The sequence below is a fragment of the Panthera tigris genome, chromosome A1 (genome assembly GCF_018350195.1).
Source record: "Panthera tigris isolate Pti1 chromosome A1, P.tigris_Pti1_mat1.1, whole genome shotgun sequence".
In the NCBI taxonomy this organism is placed as follows: Eukaryota; Metazoa; Chordata; class Mammalia; order Carnivora; family Felidae; genus Panthera; species Panthera tigris.
The window spans coordinates 144131554-144152293 of record NC_056660.1 but is presented as its reverse complement, the minus strand read 5'-3'; the positions used below and the strand labels follow the sequence as shown (position 1 = coordinate 144152293).

The window sequence follows — 20740 nt, the reverse complement described above, 5'->3', positions numbered from 1 at the left end:
GCAGTGGGAATTGCCCATATTCAATTTTGTGTGTCCTGTAAAATGGTACAAATATGGTTTAAAATGATCATAAGCATGTTTAGGCTACGGAGATGAAACATGTGTTCTGTTTAAAATTGTATAAAATTTTACAAAATAAAAAATGATAAGTTGGCTAGGTGATTAATAGTGTGGGATTGTTCCATATATGGCGGATATCTGTATGTCAGGAGCAACTGACAAGATGTATTACATAGTTTAGAGCTTTAAATTAGGAAGACATTAAAACATAATGGAATCCAATCAATTTTAGTAATAGAAACTACTTTACTAGTGTCATTTAACATATATTCAAGGTGGCTGGCCAATTTCGTATCTATTGCTATATATACACACAGAAAAGTACCTGCACAATGTGATGTCGCAGAGAAAGAATATTAACTGAGCTCTTCTTTCATAACCATTACATTAGCACTTTATTCCCTAGACTTCAGCATTCATTACTCTACTCTGTGATTTGTCTTAACTCGTAAGACAAACCAGCATATGTCAAGTTAGCCTCCTCTACAAGACAGCATTTAAAAGTTGAAGGACTTCTTCATTAGAGTTTAGAGCACTTAAGAGGTTAGGTACATCCTGCTGTATGTCAGATCTCTACCTCTGCTTCCCCAGCCTACCCGCTTCCCCAACCCGTCCACTCACCCAGCCTAGGTCTGGTTGTTAATTAGTTTTATTCCGTGTCAGCAGGTTTTCATTTACATAAACTTTGGACTGTGCTCCAATTTTATGAATTAACACTTACATACATTAAGGGTGAATATGTAGATTTAAATGCCTATACATTTCAGAAGCAGAAAAATTTTTTAGAATATTCTTAGATTTTAAAAAGCAAAAAAAAAAAATTAGCTATAATGGAGTTACTTAACTAAAATTTTGTATGGTAAAATTTCACACCTCTCCTACAATTGAGACACTTCCAACCTCTGCCTGTCGTAGGTCTTTGAATTTATATTGTTTTGAAAATTACTGCAGTAATGACCTGAGGTATTGGTGGAACATCCAAGTAGGAACTGTAATTGAGGATATTAGGGCCAGATGGATTTAGGAGTCAGCCATAGATAAGTGAATGATAAGCTTGTAAGAGGTGACATTTCCAAAGGACTGAAGGAAGAGTGATTGATTAATGACCAAGTCTTAGGCGATTCAGTAGAATATTTTTAAAGTGTAATAAAATATCTGATATTTTTCTGATATACTGATATTTCTGATATGCATCTCTCCCCAAGTCTCCTCTCCATCCTAAAGCCTCATTAGAAAGCACGTGACCTTGTCTTCATCACTGTTACAATCCCTAGTGCCTAAGAGAGTACCAAGAATATAGCAGGTACTTGGGAAATATTTAATGCTTGCCTTCCTCACTGGAGACAGGTTTTGACTGGCCAGAGTCCTTGACACCTGATAGGATAGGTGAAATAAATCTGAGTGTGTTTGGGCTAAATGACTAAGGCAGCATTGCTATCCTTTTCCAGCTACATGACTTGTGTGATTTCTTTTAAATGACACTCCTTTCCTTATATTCTGGGATGCTGAGTTGTATTCTGTCATGTTTTCCTCTCACACCAAAAGTAAAACAACAGCTCCTATTAAGACTAGAACTGTTGAGCTTTGCAGACATTAAAACAGAGAAAAGTGTTTCTTATTTGGTAAATATTTTGCTTTTGAAGCTACAGTAACTAATCACAGCTGTTTCCTTTAGTTACAAATGTATCCAATCAGGTAAAATTCCAAATGAAACACACAATCCACTAGAGTCATTCCATTACAATATGAGCCCTAGCCTTGTGAAATACATGTATTAAGTATGCATGTATTCATAAAATCCAACAAAGAAGCTAATGGGTCTCTGATTAGCATTCTAACTCTATTATGGTGATACCTGCATCTCACCCAGACTCATCTAAAACACATGAACAAAATGCTATTAAGTGTGATATACAGTCTGTTAAGTAACATCATTCTGGTTAAATACCCCAAAATAATTTTGGCTAGAATTTCACTCTTGAAAATCCAGGACAAAGAAGGAGCTGTTGTTAACGTATTCTTCTATGTTACCTCAATAATTTGTACTTCTTTATGTCAAAACTAAAACAAAAATTAACCAAAATTAATCTCATCTAGAATTCATAAAAAGATTGTGTTCCCAAAGGGATTACCTGGACATAAACAGACAATGGCTAGTTCAATCCAGAATGAGGTATTCAGAAAAATAAGTACATAACAAATGATTTTTGAATTAAATATTTTAAAAATACAGTATTGTGGCAACTTATAAATTCCTAATATAGTAATAAATTGATATTCTGAACCAAGAAAACAATATAACCAAAACTTCATTTCTAAACGCAAAAGTTATACTTTGTTTAAGGGTGGTTTACATTAATGCATAGTTTTTAAGAAAAAGATGATTGTTACAATCAAGTATGTAACCACTTAGTTATACCTAAGTTCTACCTGTTAAAAATATTCTTTTAGAGAATCCAATTTAAAAATCTTATACTTTTCTTCAGTGATTTTCTCCAGTGAGAGAGGCACTCTTTAATGGACAGCACTCAGGAAACTATCTGACCATATGCACATCATACTGATGTCTACAACACAGGTCTCCAAGGGAGCTCAGCTCCAGTGTGTGAGGTAGGCCCAGTTCAGAGTAGCTCACAATGAGGCGGTAACTAATGATAGTACTAATCATTATCAAAAATTAACAACTTTAGGTATCTTTGTTTTGGGTTTCTGTGGTTCAGGCACATCCAAAATTTCTTCATAGTCTGCACTCATTCCCATTGCCCAGCGACCAACTGTGACCATTCGATCTGTTAAGGAATGAAAGTTAGAATGTAAGAAAAATGGTAATCAAATACATCCACCCAGATTGGTACTAGCTGAGCAAAGGAATTAGTTTTGACATGAATAATCACACGGAGGGAAGACTCCATCACTAAAGGAGAGTGAGCAATTCTGTAATTGATTATAACACTTGATTTTGGAGTACCACAGGCAATTTCTCATCCCAATTAGGGAAATGCAGCAACTGCTTTGCAATGCAGAAATTGATGAGAAAGCTCTTTCATTCTTTCCCAGAGTTCATCATTATAGAGTCAATGAATTCTAAGACTCTGTAAACAGTAAGACTTATGAAGCATCAGTTTTAAATGCACAAGATTCCACCTGTGAAATTATACAACATCTGCTTGTCAGTCTTGTCATTTGGGAATGGCAATCCTCCCAGGAGGGAGAATTCAAACTCCACTTCCATTATTTCAGTCTCACTGGCTACAATGTAGTGAAGACCATCTTCTTCTAGACAAGATCATAAACAAGAACTCTTGGTTTTCAAATTTAAGTGTTCGGGGAGGAAGAATGGGCAGACTTACTGGGTAGTACTGTGACTATCTGAAATAAAAAGAAATGTGTTTTTCCTTAAGAAGGACTACTGCTATCCTATCTTGCATTCTTTTGCTCAAGATTATCATCATTCTAATTTAGGTAAACTAATATAATAATGGTCTCCACTTCCCCCCAAATCTGCAATAGGTACAGCAAACATTTATGAAGTTTTTGGTGACAAAGGGTATTTCATTAGGAAGAAAATGTATCTGGCCAGATAGTGTACCTAACACAATTTTAATGTTTTTGGCAGTTTTTACAACCAGCTCTGAGTCCTTCGGGTATACACAAAGCAAAGCATATATGAGGATGGTAATCATAAAAATATTGAGTTATTTTCATATTTCTGATTTTCTCTTAGTGAATCAGTATTTTTCTTTTAGTAACAGAATTGGCTCCATTATTAAATTCATTAGTTGCCAAATATGAATGTTTATGAATACAATGCTTTATAAAATCAAGGTCTTCTAGGACTTAGTGGTCACTTTTTTTTTCCTCACCTAATAATACTAGCTAATGCTCAGCTAATACTATTGTGTCTACTCCTGACAGAGAAATGATTAAGTCATCACTGTAGTAGGAAACCAGGTTGCCTTAAAATCAGTGGTACCTCAATGAACTCTTCATAAAAAATTTCAAGAAAAACAAAGAATACTAATCCCACCCCTTCTAATGGAGGCCAAGAGATCTCACCTGAATTCTGACTCTCAGGGCAATCTTTCTTAAAATGTTCCACAGAGCCACAAAGTCTGCAGCAACCACCTATTAAAAGAACAAAGTCACTGAAAATCTCTCATACTTAGAAGGGGTTATAATGTCTCAAAACACTTTTCTTATTTGGTCCTCACAACTTTGTCAGTTGTAAAGGTAGTTGAAAACAGGAACATAGGTAGGTGCCACCACTCCAGTTAGTAAGTCCATCGTCCATTCCTTTTGATCTCACAGAGCACTGAACTGTACCTACCCACCACTTCTCGTACCTGGCCTTCAGGGGAGAAGGAGGAAAGAGAAGAGAGATATAACGGAAGAAGATACGTGTCCTCTGGAGTGTTCGAGCCACTGCACACAAGACTAGACCTTAAACCATGATTAGATAGGCAAAGTGTTGTGAACTGTTGAACCTGTAGGCAAAAGTTGTGTCCAGATGCATTTTTTGAGGAGGATGTCTGTAATTCTTATCAAATAAATGACCAATAACCTCAAAAAAGGTTAGGACCCACTGCTCATCTGTACAGGTCAGACAAGGGTGAGCAGTTACAAAAGGAATGAAATTAACTTTTGTTTTAGGGCCTTCTGACTGCCAGGCAGCCTCATCCTAATAAAAATGCCTGTCTGCCTATTTTAAGCAACATTCCAGATTGTGAATTACAACACATATGGTTTCTAAGATTAGCTTAATGGTCAAACACTGTTACTTAATGGTCAAGCATTGTAAGTATGACATGCTTATAATGTTAAGTGACTTATCCAGAAAAATGACCCTACAGGATGTGAACATAGCTGAATTCTCACTTCTGTGTGATCTGTTTTCTTTGCTGCACTTTTTAAAAATACCTAGTCATTTTGCGTAACCATCCAAAACCATCTTTGCCCATTACTCATGTCATCTGACCTGTGTCATAAGTTCAAAACCGAAAGACACCTTTGGGCATTTTCCAGGGTTAGGCTTCCTTACTGTTGTAGATGTCATAGTGAAATAGAAGAGGTACTTTTGAACAATATATTTTAATTCTCATAGCTCTTCAAGGTAAATACCATAGTTCATCATATCGAATACACTATTGATTATAATTATTTTACATACCTCTCAGGAAAAAAAATCTGCCAATTACATGTCAGTCACCAATGGTAAGATACATTCTGAGTACAGGGACATGAAAATGTGAAATAATGTTCATCTTAGAGTCCATGAGATACAGTTTGTCATCTCCATTTTACAGGCGAGGGAGGAAATTGAGATGAGAGAAATTAAATGACTCAGCCAGAGTCCCACAACTAGTGAGTGGTGGTACTGGAGCTGTAACTGGTCAGCTTGATTCCAAAAGCTGTGCCTTTTCACTGGACTTGTCCCATGGAACCCAGGACATGACACACAAGAGATGTCTAGAATCTGATGGTACCAGCTATCACATGAGCACATTATTCACATTACCAGAAAATTTCCTCCTTAAAGCTTTAGAGATCACAGACTTTATTCAGGGACCTTAATATGTTAGCTGAGCTACAGATAAGAAAGTTACAGGATCCCATGCTAGACAACTGACCAAGGAAAACACTCAGAAATAAAAATTACTACAAATATTGAAGAATGTGTACCAGCCCATCTATCCAAAATGGTATGCTAGCCCGTGATTAAATTCACAACACTAATTTTTAAATCTTATATTAGCTTGAGATATAATCCCTTTACTTCTGTTATGTTTAAAAGTAGATATTTATAACCTACTCCCACAAATGATGCTGAAAGCACAATGCTTGAAATACACACTTTAGTTATTTCTGATTTGACTAATACATCCTCATATTACACATCAACTCCAGTACAAAGAATAGTTTGATAAAAATTAAAATTCTCAAGGTTTTGTTATTTGTTCAAGAATTTATTCAAGAACTGATTGAGTACAAATTAAATCACAACTCTACATAGTAACTCACCTTTTCTGACATATAAAGTTAACAGTACTCACCATCAGCATAAAGTCCTTTGGGATTATCAGGACAAGATCTGGACAGATGTCCCATTTCCCCACAAACAAAACATTTTGCGAAAGGAAATTCACCTGTAAGGATCAACATTTCCTATTAAGTTGGCTAAGTACAGAACAAGTCATGTAATTCATATTATTTTAAATACCCTGAAAACCCCTATTTTTAATACAACTTAGAATTCAGTCTTGATTTCAAAATATTAAGTGGCATACTCATGATAAATTCTATCCAGAAAAAAAACCCAGTTGGTTACGTATTGGCCACTTCTGACATTAACCAAATCAAAAAACGATAGAAAACGTACCAAGAGCTGGGTCTACTTTGGCTTTGCACTTGGTTATTTCATGCTCTGTGGACCCACACCGGTAACATATTCCAGTGCCCATATCTTGATTCTCAAGGGCGGCTGGGCAATCTGCAATTCCATGGCCGGGTTTTCTACAATGGAAACATACCTGAGAAAACAAAATATGAGTTTCCATGTTGCAAAACTACAGTGGCTTTATCAATTCTTGTTATAAAAAATATCTTTAAAACATTTGTCATTTGTGGGGCACCAGGGTGGCTCAGAAGGTTGTGTGTCTGCCTCTTGATTTTGGCTCAGGTCATGATTTCTCAGTTCATGAGACTGAGCCCTGTGTAGGGCTCCGCTAGAATAGCAAGGAGCCTGCTTGGGATTCTCTCTCCTCTCTCTGCCCCTCTCCCGCCTCACATTCTCTCTCTCAAAATAAATAAATAAACATTAAGGAAAAAAAAAAAGGGGGGGGCGCCTGGGTGGATCAGTCAGTTAAGCGTCCAACTCTTGATTTTGGCTCAGGTCATCATCTCATGATTCATGAGACTGAACCCTGGTCAGGCTCTGTGCTAACAGTGCAAAACCTGCTTGGGATTCTCTCTCCTCTCTCTCTCCTCTGTCCCTGTCCCCTTGACACACGCACATGCGCACATGCTTTCTCTTAAAATAAACTTAAAAAAAGATGCTTTACAAATCTAGTACACAAGAGCAATCATACTCTGGCTAATGTGTGTGTGTGTGTGTGTGTGTGTGTGTGTGTGTGTGTGTGTGTGAATGTATGAATAATAGTTTTGACTTACATAAAGTAACCGTTTGGTGGAAGCGATGATCTTACCATTGCATTTTTCTTTGCTGCTTGTCTTTTTAGTCTTCTTTCTTCCCGGCGACTATCTTTCTTTAAAGCAACTGCAATTTCTTCCCTTACCTCCTGACTGTCTGTTGCTATCCTCTCTCCATTATGAACCATCTGTGGGTTTTGCCTTAAGTATTCCAGGAATCCATTTACATCTTCATTTAAGTACTCCTTTTTCTTTTTGTTCTTTTTGTGTTTTGCTTGAGGCGTATCATTCTTAGCAGAGAGCCTATTGGCTTCAAGTTGTTTACTTTTTGGTAGGTTTTGGCCTTCTCCCTCAAGGGACCCCTTCTTCATGTCCTCCCATGATGTTGCAGCCAAAGGTCTCTTGTTACGTGTGGTAGTAACTCGTGCCCACCTGGTCATGATTTCATCAAAGTTACCTTATCAAACTTTAAGACAAGCATGGCTGGTTAATAACCATTTAAAAAAACCCCACTAAATATACATAGTGTATCACATTATGCCTATATGTTGACGCTTTAATTATTAAAACACTTTTTACTTCGTGTATATTTAATTCTGTAACATGCTGCATAGATATGCCTATGAAGGAAATCTAGCCCTTACCAGAGAAGCTACCACACCAGATAAAGAAACACACGTATATAAATGCTTAAAACTGTAAAACAATTCAAGAAAAAAATTACTTTGTAAAATATTATGTATCACATAGTAATACAAGTGAATGAAGTTACTCTTCCCAATTCTGAAGTTTTCCTGGCTGTTTCCCGTCTGTAAGTCCCAGGTCTACTTTCTCCCCATCATATTGCTTAGTCTGTCAGTTCAAAGCAATCAATTTGCATAGCAAATTAAGTATACAGAAATCCTGTCCTTGACGCAAAGTTTGTCATTACAAGTCTTCCCAACAGACTGACAAGTGTTTGCGGTCACGTGATAATGCTGGTCTTCTAATTAGAGAATAAACTGCTTCCAGCCCAGCGGTTTCAAATCATTTTCAATTAAGCCGCGCCCCTTTTAGGGCGGCACCCCGTGTACCAACCAGAGTTAAAACTTCAGCTCTCGTCTTCAGTAACATCCGCAACACAAGCCGAAGGGTGGAGTCAATGAATAGGTGAGACGTTGCACGCTACTCTACATGCCACGCGCGCACACTCATCATTGCAGAGGCTGCGACTATCACTGTAGGGGCTGGAGCTATTCAGGAGGTGGACTAGCATTACCCTGAGTACCCGTGAAGGGGGAAGCTTTGGGTAAGAAGGCCGAGGCGGCGGGACCCACTCCCACGGCGGGGGCCCCAGTGGGGCTAGACGCGCCAGCTCAAGCAGTGAGCACCCCACAGCTGAGGCCGACCCCTGCGCCCGCGCCCTCATTGGGCCGCGCAGCTCGGCATTCCAAACCCATGTGGCGCTGAGGGCTGTTAGGGGCCTAGCAGTCAGTCGCTGTGCCTTCCCATCACGTCCCTGGGAACGAACGGGAGGACGCCACAGCATCTGGCGGTCCCGGGGTCCTATCTCGCTCAGCCTTGCACAAATTCTTACCGCGCATGAATCCTCCAGGGCAGCCGAGTTAGCGAACCAGAGAAGTCTCTCCCCCTGCGACCGAGTCGGCACTGGAGACCGGAAATGCGTTGTCGCTGAGAGCGCGTCACTTCCGGAGGGCCAAGCTAGTCCTGCAGGCGGGTGCTAGGGTCTCTTCCTGGGCGGGTAAATGAATATGAGTAAATATTTGTGGAGCGTCTAGCGTTTGAAAGGTGCAGCGCTGCACAACGAGGACACAGAGATGAAGTGTGTCTGGAACCCACAACTAGTTGGAAGAGATGCACGGCAGGATTGGGGGGAGGCGGTGGAAAACACTGGGAAGACTTCCTTGAGAAGGTGACCTTTGAACTGTACTTTGAAAAGCAAAAATCTGGTGAAATTTGGGGCGGGAGTGAGTTAAGGGCTTTCCAGGCAGATGTAAGGTAAAGTCTTAGCATAGTGGTAGTGGGTCATTGTGATAGAAATATAAAAGAGACGTTTAGGGCCCTAGTTGGTGGAAGTCGGTGACTGATTGTCCTGCCACTGCTAGTTCAGTGGAAATAATTCTAGTTTGTAGTCAGACAAGTTCTCTTTAAGAGGAAAACCCTAGCCTCTTAATTCATTGTCTCAGCAACCTCTCCCAAACAGCTACCACCACAAGTTGTACTTTGTGGGAAAAATGGCATTATTACACCAACTCAGTTCACTAGGTCTGCCACTTTGATGCCCAGCATCGTGATCAATCCATTTTACTCCTTAAGTATCTGTCCACTTTATCTCAACTGCCACCGACTTTGTGCCAGGCTTCATCTCATCTCACCTGGATTACTGGTAGCTGGTCTGGGCATCCACTGTTTTCACCACTTCTTGGAATCCCTTTCCATGCCTTAGCCAAGTGAACTTTTAAAGATGTAAATCAGATTGTTATTCTGCTTTAAATCCTTTAATAGTTTCCTGTTGTTCTTAAGATGAATTCCAACCTTAACTTGGTATTAAATCCTTGACTGCTTCTCTATCCTCAGCCTGCACAATTTCCTCTTCTTTGACCAGTTTCTCAGTTTCTCCAATGCTGCATGTACCTTGCTATCTCCAGGCCTTTACATATGCTGCTCTCTTTGTATGGTGCTTCTTTTCTTCTAGTTAAATATTTCACCTTCAGGGCTTTACACATTAGATTCTTAAGTAAGCTTTCCTGTACCCCTCCCTGCTCCCCCCCTCCCCCGCCATTAGACCAATCCCCTATTGTAAGCTCATGGCAATCTTTGTTTACAATGCTTCAAATTAGTAATTACATAATTAATTGTGAATAAGTTGTTTATTGTCTTCCCACTGCCTAGTATATATAGTTGGTGCTCAGTACGTTTTTGTTAACTAAGTGAAGAGTAAGTACGTTTCAATGCTTGTTACAGCAAAGTCGAAAGTGACCTGGTTTTCTTTAGGAGGAAAGATGAAAGTCAGTGTTGTAGGAATACTAGGATTTGGTATGGTGAATATCAGAAATATCCTAGGTCTTACAGTGGGGGAAGATTTAAAAGGTAAAAAATTCCTCCAGCTCTTGAAGAGAGGGAGCTTCCTAAAAGTTGTATGATCATCCTCTTCATACCATGTTCTCAACCAGCTGGCTTCAAGGTCTAAGCACCAACCTAGTGACATTTCATAAAGAGATTTTCTTTTGTAGAAGCCAGGTACTTGCATGTAATGTACACCACTAGAGGGTGCATTCAACTAAAACTTGTCTTTTTAGTATTATGTTGAATTTTAAACTCGAAAATTATTCATTTCCTGGCAGTGAAAGAACATGATCTCAAATTGTTTTTGTGGAAATATACCAAGTGAAGATTAGTAATTAAGTAAATAGGTCATAGAAATGCTGTGGGGTTCAGAAGAAAATATTACTGTCAATACTAATAATAGCTAACTTTCATTGAACATTTTATAGGTACCTAGCACTGTGTGCTGAATGCTTTACAGTCATTGCTTCCTTCACCCAGTATCCTGAGAGGTAGGTACTATTCTCCATTTTTACAATGAAGAAACGAGCTCATAAAGATGAAGTAACTCACCCAATGTCACACATCTAGTAAGAGGTAGAGTCAGGACTTGAACCAAGATCCCTGTTCAAAAGTGTGACCTTCCCTACATTGCAGTACTGCAGGGGATTGCCTGCCTGCCTGCTTGACCCACTTTAAAACAGACTTAAGTTATCCATGCCCATATAATACTTTATTTTCTTAGGATGTATTCACTTTTAGAGTGGAAGGTATTATCTTTTTATTAAGTCTTATCTATTCAGATATTATTGAAATACTACAAATATGCTATTTTCATAACACTATCATCCACAGGGTAAATGTTAAGTGAGGGGCTAAAGTTTCAGTTATGAAGTGCTGAAGTACCTCATTTTTAGAAAATTGTGAAGTGTATTATGCATACAGAAAGCAATATAAAACATCTGAAGTAATTACAAAACACAAGTTCATGTAAACACTACCCAGCTTAAGAAGCTGGCCATTGCCAGATTATGTTAATGTAATTTTTTACATGGGCAACACATTTTTATGTTTCAAACAAAATAGTTATGATGATATAAGATTTCTATAAACCAACTCTCATCCTGATAACTAGAAATTCTGGGAAAAATATAAAATTCACTGTGTGAGGATCCTGAAGAGTAAATAAAAGCAGACCCTTGTGGAGGGGAGTCAAACTTTGAAGAAGCAACTAGCACATGGGTTAGTGTGTGTGTGTGTGTGTGTGTGTGTGTGTGTGTGTGTGTGTGTGTTTGCACTGAAAATGGGCCACAGTCAAAAAGTGCATGAGCAGTTAAAACTATAATAGAAAGCCTGCTGGGCGCCTCGCTGGCTCAGTCAGTTAAGTGTCGGACTTCAGCTCAGGTCATGGTCCCATGGCTCCTGAGTTCGATCCCCGTGTCGGGCTCTGTGGGGACAGCTCAGAGCCTGGTGCCTACTTCAGATTCTGTGTCTTCTCCTCTCTCTGCCCCAACCCCGCTCATGCTCTGTCTGTCTCTCAAAAATGAATACATGTTAAAAATTTTTTAAAAATTTTAAGAAAGCCTGCCATCATTTTTCTGGCTGCAGGAACCAGAGAAAAAAAGCAATTAACAGCCATACCGGGATAGTGAGGGGGAATTTTGAAAGGGAGAGAGCCGTAAAAAGGATGCTTCTACTTCTATACATGAAGTGTTGAGCTAGGCTCTGACCCCACATGCACAAGACAAGCTCAGAGGCTTAAAGAAATGAACTGAGATTTGAATGGCCACTCACAAAAAATGAGACAAAGCCCGTAATGCCAGTCTAAACAAGTTAATTGCCTTCTTAAATGTTTTTTTCATGAGGAATAAACCAATTCAGAGTATATACAAAATAACATCCACAATGTCCAGGATAAAAATCCAGAATGTAAACTTAGCCTTGGTTCAGTGATACTTTGAATTCTGGTCTTCCATAATTTGCCTGCTACTACTTATTTTTTAAGTCTTCAAATAGCTGATCTATGCTTTATAGATGCATTCAGTGGGCGACACAGGGTGGAGTGTGCTCAATTCATCTTACCTGAAATTGGAACCACTCCCATTAGAATTTTGAAGCTTCACTCTTTTTTTTTTTAATTTAAAAAATTGTTTTGATGTTTATTTTTGAGAGAGACAGAGCTTGAGCCGGGGGGGGGGGGGGGGGGGCGAGGTGGGCAGAGAAAGAGGGAGACACAGAATCTGAAGCAGGCTTCAGGCTCTGAGCTGTCAGCACAGAGCCCGACGCGGGGCTTGAACCCATGGACTGTGAGATCATGACCTGAGCCAAAGTTGGATGCCCAACCGACTGAGCCACCCAGGTGCCCCTTGAAGCTTCACTCTTGATTAGATTGTCTCAGAGTGAGAGGTGCTTGGATAAGCCTAGATGCTGCAGAACTAGGAGTGTCTAAGGCCCAGCCTCAGGGAGCTGGCCCTCTAACTGAGTCTCAAACGAGTGTAAGCAGCTTCAAAACAAGCTGTTTGGGGTAACTGGGTGGCTCATTCGGTTAAATGCCTGACTCTTGATCTCAGCACAGGTCATGATCTCACAGTTCATGAGTTTGGGTCCCACATTGGGCTGCACTGACAGCGTCAAGCCTGCTTGGGATTCTCTCTCTTTCTCTCTCTCTCTCTCTCTCTCTCTCTCTCTCACTCTCTCAAAATAAATGTAAAAAACAAGCTGTTTAACTGTAATTTGGAATGGAAGATAGTGAATCTAGAAAGGATGGGTGGGACCAGATTTTGTCAATTGAAGTGTTTTTTTAATGCTAATCAAAGTGTTTGCATTTTGGGGCACCTGGGTGGCTCAGTCAGTTAAGTATCTGACTTTGGCTCAGGTCATGATCTATCTCAAGGTTCAGGAGTTCAAGCTTTGCGTCAGCCTCTGTGCTGACAGCTCAGAGCCTGGAGCCTGCTTATGGATTCTTTCTCTCCCTCTCTCTCTCTGCCCCTCCCCAACTTGCGCTCTCTCTGTCTCTCTCTCAAAAATAAACATTAAAAAAAACAAAAAACAAAATGTTTGCATTTTGTCCTTGACAGCTTAAGCAATGAAGAACTATACATATTTTTTTAGATTATACAGTGCATCTCCTAAGATAGATGTAGAGAAGAGGGTTACGTACAGTACAAACGTGTACCCAATGCAGTGCTCAGAACACTGACACCTGCTGAACTTCTTTGGAATCTACAGAAAAATACATCTAGAGAGAGAGAGAGGAAAGAATTAATGACCCTACTGTTGAAAATAAAAAAGAGGTCCAGACCAGTGACATTCTAACAGCTGCTTTCTTCAAAATCTGTCAATCATTTAAGCTGCTTTAGAACCCTTACTATAAGGCTAATAGGTAAAGAAATTGAATTCCTTTTTTCTTCTTTCAGCATTTTACAAATGCTCTTTAATGAATATGCATTACATTTAGAATTATTTTTTTAGGTTTTTATTTTTTATTTTTATTTTTTTTAATATATGAAATTTATTGTCAAATTGGTTTCCATACAACACCCAGTGCTCATCCCAAAAGATGCCCTCTTCATTACGCATCACCCACCCTCCCCTCCCTCCCACCCCCCCATCAACCCTCAGTTTGCTCTCAGTTTTAAAGAGTCTCTTATGCTTTGGCTGTCTCCCACTCCCTCTTTTTTTTTTTTTTTCCTTCCCCTCCCCCATGGTCTTCTGTTAACTTTCTCAGGATCCACATAAGAGTGAAAACATATGGTATCTGTCTTTCTCTCTATGACTTATTACACTTAGCAGAACACTCTCAAGTTCCATCCACATTGCTACAAAGGGCCATATTTCTTTCATTCTCATTGCCACGTAGTACTCCATTGTGTATATAAACCACAATTTCTTTATCCATTCATCAGTTAATGGACATTTAGGCTCTTTCCACAATTTGTCATTTAGAATAGAAGGAGAGATAAAGGTCTTCCCAAACAAACAAAAACTGAAGGAATTCATCACCACTAAACCAGCCCTACAAGAGATCCTAAGGGGGATCCTGTGAGACAAAGTACCTGAGACATCGCTCCAAGCATGAAACCTACAGACATCACAATGACTCTAAACCCATATCTTTCTATAATAACACTGAATGTAAATGGACTAAATGCACCAACCAAAAGACATAGGGTATCAGAATGGATAAAAAAACAAGACCCATCTATTTGCTGTCTACAAGAGACTCATTTTAGACCTGACGACACTTTCAGATTGAGAGTGAGGGGATGGAGAACTATTTATCATACTACTGGAAGTCAAAAGAAAGCTGGAGTAGCCATACTTATATCAGACAAACTAGACTTTAAATTAAAGGCTGTAAGAAGAGATGAAGAAGGGCATTATATAGTAATTACAAGGTCTATCCATCAAGAAGAACTAAGAATTATAAATGTCTATGCACTGAATACGGGAGCCCCCAAATATATAAAACAATTACTCATAAACATAAGTAACCTTATTGATAAGAATGTAGTAATTGCAGGGGACTTTAACTCTCCACTTACAGAAATGGATAGATCATCTAGACACATGGTCAATAAAGAAACAAGGGCCCTGAATGATATATTGGATCAGATGGACTGGACAGATATATTTAGAATTATGCATCCCAAAGCAACAGAATATACTTTCTTCTCGAGTGCAAATGGAACATTCTCCAAGATAGACCACATACTGGGTCACAAAACAGCCCTTCATAAGTATACAAGAATTGAGATCATACCATGCATACTTTCAGACCACAATGCTATGAAGCTTGAAATCAACCACAGGAAAAAGTCTGGAAAACCTCCAAAAGCACGGAGGTTAAAGAACACCCTACTAACGAATGAGTGGGTCAACCAGGCAATTAGAGAAAAAATTAAGAAATATATGGAAACAAAGGAAAATGAAAATACGACAATCCAAACACTTTGGGATGCAGCGAAGGCAGTCCTGAGAGGAAAATACATTGCAATCCAGGCCTATCTCAAGAAACCAGAAAAATCCCAAATACAAAATCTAACAGCACACCTAAAGGAAATAAAACAGAACAGCAAAGACACCCCAAACCCAGCAGAAGAAGAGAAATAATAAAGATCAGAGCAGAAATGAACAATATAGAATCTAAAAAAACTGTAGAGCAGATTAACGAAACCAAGAGTTGGTTTTTTGAAAAAATAAACAAAATTGACAAACCTCTAGCCAGGCTTCTCAAAAGGAAAAGGGAGATGACCCAAATAGATAAAAGAATGAATGAAAATGGAATTATTATAACCAATCCCTCAGAAATACAATCAATTATCAGGGAATACTATGAAAAATTATATGCCAACAAACTGGACAACCTGGAAGAAATGGACAAATTCCTAAATACCCACACACTTCCAAAACTCAATCAGGAGGAAATAGAAAGCTTGAACAGACCCATAACCAGCGAAGAAATTGAATCAGTTATGGAGTTCTCTTTGCGTCTTGGATTGCAATGCCTTTTTCCTTCCCCAGTTCAGGGAAGTTCTCAGCTATGATTTCTTCAAGTACACCTTCAGCACTTTTCCCTCTCTCTTCCTCCTCTGGAATACCAATTATGCATAGATTATTTCTCTTTAGTACATCACTTAGTTCCCTAATTTTCCCCTCAAACTCCTGGATTTTTTTATCTCTTTCTCAGCTTCTTTTTTCCATAATTTTATCTTGTAGTTCACCTATTCTCTCCTCTGCCTCTTCAATCCGAGCTGTGGTTGTCTCCATTTTATTTTGCAGCTCATTAATAGCATTTTTAGCTCCTCCTGGCTGTTCCTTAGTCCCTTGATCTCTGTAGCAATAAATTCTCTGCTGTCCTTTATACTGTTTTCAAGCCCAGCGATTAATTTTATGACTATTATTCTAAATTCACTTTCTGTTATATTGTTTAAATAGTTTTAGCTCAGTTCGTTAGCTGTCATTATTTCCTGGAGGTTTTTTTGAGGTGAATTCTTCCGTTTTGTCATTGTGGATAGTCCCTGGAGTGTTGCGGGACTGCAGGGCACTTCCCCTGTGCTGTTTTGAATAACTTGTGTTGGTGGGCAGGGCGGCATTCAGACCCTATGTCTGCCCCCAGCTCACTGCTGGGACCACAGTCAGACTGGTGTGTACCTTCTCTTCTCCTCTCCTAGGGGTGGGATTCACTGTGGAGGGGCGTGGCCCGTCTGGGCTCCTTGCACACTGCCAGGCTTGTAGTGCTGGGGATCTGGCGTATTAGCTGGGGTGGATTGGCAAGGTGTACAGGGGCGGGATGGGCAGTCTCAGCTCGCTTTTCCTTCAGAGATCCACTTAGGGAGGGGCCCTGCAGCACGGGGAAGGAGTCAGACCCGCTGAAGGGATGGATCCGCAGAAGCACAGTGTTGGGTGTTTGCACGGTGCAAGCAAGTTCCCTGACAGGAACTGGTTCCCTTTGGGATTTTGGCTGGGGGGATGGGCGAGGGAGATGGAGATGGCGAGTGCCTTTGTTTCCCACCAAGCTGAGCTCTGTTGTCCAGGGCTCAACAACTCTCCCTCCCGTTGTCCTCCAGCCTTCCTGCTCTCCGAGCAGAGCTGTTAGCTTATAACCTTCCAGATGTTAAGTCCTGCTTGCTGTCCTAACACACTCCGTCCGGCCCCTCCGCTTTTGCAAGCCAGACTCGGGGGCGTCTGCTTTGCCGGCAGGCTGCCCCTCCACCTCGGCTCCCTCCCGCCAGTCCATGTAGTGTGCACCGTCTTTCCACCCTTCCTTCCCTCTTCCGTGGGCTTCTCGTCTACGCTTAACTCTGGAGAATCTGTTCTGCTAGTCTTCTGGTGGTTTTCTGGCTTATTTAGGCAGGTGTGGGTGGAACCTAAGTGATCCGCAGGACGTGGTGAGCCCAGTGTCCTTCGCCGCCATCTTCCTCCTGATCTTTTTAAGTTTTTAAATTAACTTTGAGAGCACGAGAGAGAGCATGCACACGAGAGGGGGAGGAGCAGAGAGAGAGGGAGAGAGAATCCCAAGCAGATTCTGCACTCCATGCCACACTACACACAGGGCTCTATCTCATGACTGTGAAATAGTGACCTGAGCCAAAATCCAGAGTCAGATACCCAATTGAATGATCCACCCAGGCACCCCCTAGAATTTTTACTAAAGAGATTTTTAATACATGAGAATTTTGAGACCACACATGAGAATTTCCAATATATATTTATAGAAATACATACCTTTAAAAAATCTATTCTTGTTTTACAGGTCAGCAAATGAAATGACAGAGAAGTTAAGTGACTGTCACACTGACAGTTTTATTACCTGACATGCACATGGATATGGCCTTATTTTTTTATTTCTTCAATTGCAGTGCTGGTTTTCTCAGTAAGGAAGTTAAAAGCAGTACTGCTTTCTTTCAGAAGTGAGAGTGTCTGGGTGGCTCTAGTCAGTAGAGCGTCCAACTCCATTTCAGCACAGGTCATGATCCTAGGGTCATGGGATTGAGCCCTGCATCAGACTCCACACTGAGCATGGATCCTGCTTAAGATTCTCTCTCTATTCCTCTGCTCCTCTTCCTTGCTTATGCTCGCTCTTAAAAAAAAAATGGAAAAAAATTGTATCTGAAGGGTTTAATAAGAGAAACCCATTAATGGAAGTTGCTTGAGGTGGCTAAGCAATAGGGAATAGGAATAATATGACGTTTATATTCTCCCCTGAAAAAGCTTGAATCTTTTCTTTATTCTTTGCTTAAACATGAGTAAGAATAGTATTGGGAGGCTCCTGGGTACCTCAGTCGGTTAAGCGTCCAACTTCGACTCAGGTCATGATCTCACAGTGCATGAGTTCGAGCCCCGTGTTGGGCTCTGTGCTGACGGCTTGAAGCTTGGAGCCAGCTTCACATTCTGTGTCTCCCTCTCTCTCTCTCTGCCCCTCCCCCACTCACACTCTCTCTCTCAAAAATAAAATAAAACATAAAAAATTAAAAAATAAAGAATAACATTGGAAATATTAATCACAAAAGTAACGTGGCATTCTGACTCAACTCTAACCCTCTTCTGGTGTACCACTCAAGTTCAAGTTCCTAATCATGCTTTTTAGCGGTATGACATCAAGTGCTTCAAGTGAATACTTAAAGCTAAATTAGATGTAAGTGGTGAGATTTCCAGGCTCTCCTCTCTGAAATGAGTACTTACTTCTCTTCCTCTTATGTCTGAGGAAATGCTACCTGATTTGGGAGCTAGATGGTCCCTTCATAGGGAGCAGTGGGAGGTCTGTAGTTACAAATCCTATCAAATGGGGTAAGTGAGGAAGAAGCATTTTTTTAAATAGGAAATTTATTGTCAAAGTGGTTTCCATACAATACCCAGTGCTCATCCCAACAGGTGCCTTCCTCAATGCCCATCGCCCACTTTTCCCTCCCTCCCACCCCCATCAACCCTCAGTTTATTCTCAGTTTTTAAGAGTCCTTTATGGTTTGGCTCCCTCCCTGTCTTTTTTTTCCCTTTCCCTCCCCCATGGTCTTCTGTTAAGTTTCTCAGGATCCACATAAGAGTGAAAACATGTTATCTGTCTTTCTCTCTATGACTTATTACACTTAGCACAACACTCTCCAGTTCCATCCACGTTGCTACAAAAGGCCAGATTTCATTCGTTCTCATTGCCAAGTAGTGTTCCATTGTATATATAAACCATAACTTCTTTATCCATTCATCAATTGATGGACATTTAGGCTCTTTCCATAATTTGGCTATTGTTGAAAGTGCTGCTATAAACATTGGGGTACAAGTGCCCCTATGCATCAGTACTCCTGTATCCCTTGGGTAAATTCCTAGCAGTGCTATTGCTGGGTCATAGGGTACATCTATTTTTAATTTTTTGAGGAACCTCCACACTGGTTTCCAGAGTGGCTGCACCAGTTGGCATTCCCACCGACAGTGCAAGAGGGTTCCCGTTTCTCCACATCCTCTCCAGCATCTATAGTCTCCTGATTTGTTCATTTTGGCCACTCTGAACTGGCGTGAGGTGATATCTGAGTGTGGTTTTGATTTGTATTTCCCTGATGAGGAGCGACATTGAGCATCTTTTCATGTGCCTGTTGGCTATCTGGATGTCTTCTTTGGAAAAGTGTCTATTCATGTCTTCTGCCATTTCTTCACTGGATTATTTGTTTTTTGGGTGTGGAGTTTGGTGAGTTCTTTATAGATTTTGGATACTAGCCCTTTGTCCGATATGTCATTTGCAAATATCTTTTCCCATTCCGTTGGTTGCCTTTTAGTTTTGTTGATTGTTTCCTTTTTTTTTTTTTTTTTTTTTTTTGATCTCTACTGGATGTCAGTACCTTCTTGAATGCTAGATAGACAAAAACGACAGAGTCTACCCAATAGCCTTTGAGAGTAAGGCATGCAGACTCATAAACGACTCGTAAGGTGGTAAGTGAAGGAATTACACTGGTAGTAAAGATTACAGATGAATTCATACTTTCTGGGAGATTTTAGAAAACTTCACAGTAGAATGTGTTGCAGACAACTGGAGAGGAAGATAAGAGAGGTGATGGGAAGGAGTCAATAAAAAAGCCATAGTCAATTTAATCATTCTCTCCAGTAAGCTGAAATGCTTTGGTAAATGAGGTGTGTGCACAGAGGGAGGGAGAAAAATTTAAGCTAATGCTTTAGAAAGGATGAAAGTGAACATAACTAAGTGATCAAAATGTGTAGTACAGGTTTAATAACGACATAAGAAATAATCTACCTTCAAGTCTCTGGGTAAAAAATCATAAATGACTTAGTATGAACTAATGTAAGAGCACCACATAGTAGGGAAAAAGTAGCCCTCCAAAAGGTTTGGCATAGAAAATAAATGGTCTTGGGAAAAAGGTCCTGCAAATATTTTAGGAAATATTTATGGACTCGGAATATGTATAAAATCATATTGTGTATATTCTGGAAGATGTGACCATACAATGGTGAGTTCTATGAAGACAAGTTGAGCAGTCCATACCTCCAGAAAAACAGTTAAGCCAGTAATACCCCAAGGCATAAGTGGAGGGCAAATGTGGAATTGTGTCCAGGTGTGCCCAAAGCAGCTCAATATGGTTATCCCTTGCTAGTTTTCAAATAGAACATTAGCTATATTGGGCATATGTTGCCTTTAGATATCTAAACAATGTGTGTTGGAGCAGGAAAGCAAACCAGATAGTGGGACTTCTTTTAAACCAGATTTTACAGTCTTCAATCTATAAGTGTTGCTGCTTTTCCTGTTATGGGGGATTTGTTTTAAAAACCTATTTAGGATAGTGGTGCTGGTTATGGAGCACTGTGAGTATGCTTAGTACCACTTAATTGTACACTTAAAAATGGTTAAAATGGTAAATTTTATGTATATTTTACCACAATTTAAAAAACTGAAAAACTGATATTTACCCTTTAAAAGTAGTGTTTTCATTTTGATTCCCTTGAAGCTTGCTTTCACATCTTTTATTTACTGTTTAAGAAGCTGTTC

At 39.9% G+C, this 20740-nt stretch overlaps 1 protein-coding gene and 1 long non-coding RNA gene across 3 annotated transcripts in view; one reads left to right on the top strand and one right to left on the bottom strand.

Moving 5' to 3' along the window:
* Window positions 1-11: 11 nt before the first annotated feature.
* On the bottom strand, window positions 12-8859 carry ZCCHC9 (zinc finger CCHC-type containing 9). The gene is made up of 6 exons (XM_007079793.2): window positions 8783-8859; window positions 7263-7672; window positions 6437-6587; window positions 6111-6203; window positions 4117-4185; window positions 12-2849 (listed from the first exon to the last, which is right to left on the bottom strand). Exons 2-6 carry the CDS (start codon window positions 7644-7646, stop codon window positions 2731-2733), a joined length of 816 nt encoding a protein of 271 aa, XP_007079855.2. The 5' UTR covers window positions 7647-7672; window positions 8783-8859; the 3' UTR covers window positions 12-2730.
* Window positions 8860-8906: 47 nt separating this feature from the next.
* Window positions 8907-20740, top strand: part of LOC102950454 — a 36920-nt gene continuing 25086 nt past the window's right edge. For both annotated transcript variants that reach the window (XR_444727.3, XR_006218732.1), the window contains exons 1-2: window positions 8907-9118; window positions 10701-10763. This is a non-coding gene — a long non-coding RNA (uncharacterized LOC102950454). The remainder of the gene's footprint in view (window positions 9119-10700; window positions 10764-20740) is intronic.

Coding starts and splice junctions, on each gene's coding strand:
- ZCCHC9 (XM_007079793.2), bottom strand. CDS start 7,646: ATGACCAGGTGGGCACGAGTTACTACCACACGTAACAAGAGACCTTTG. Junction 6,204..6,436: donor CAAAGTAGACCCAGCTCTTG/GTACGTTTTCTA, acceptor TGATCCTTACAG/GTGAATTTCCTTTCGCAAAA. Junction 2,850..4,116: donor CCCTGAGAGTCAGAATTCAG/GTGAGATCTCTT, acceptor ATTCCTTAACAG/ATCGAATGGTCACAGTTGGT.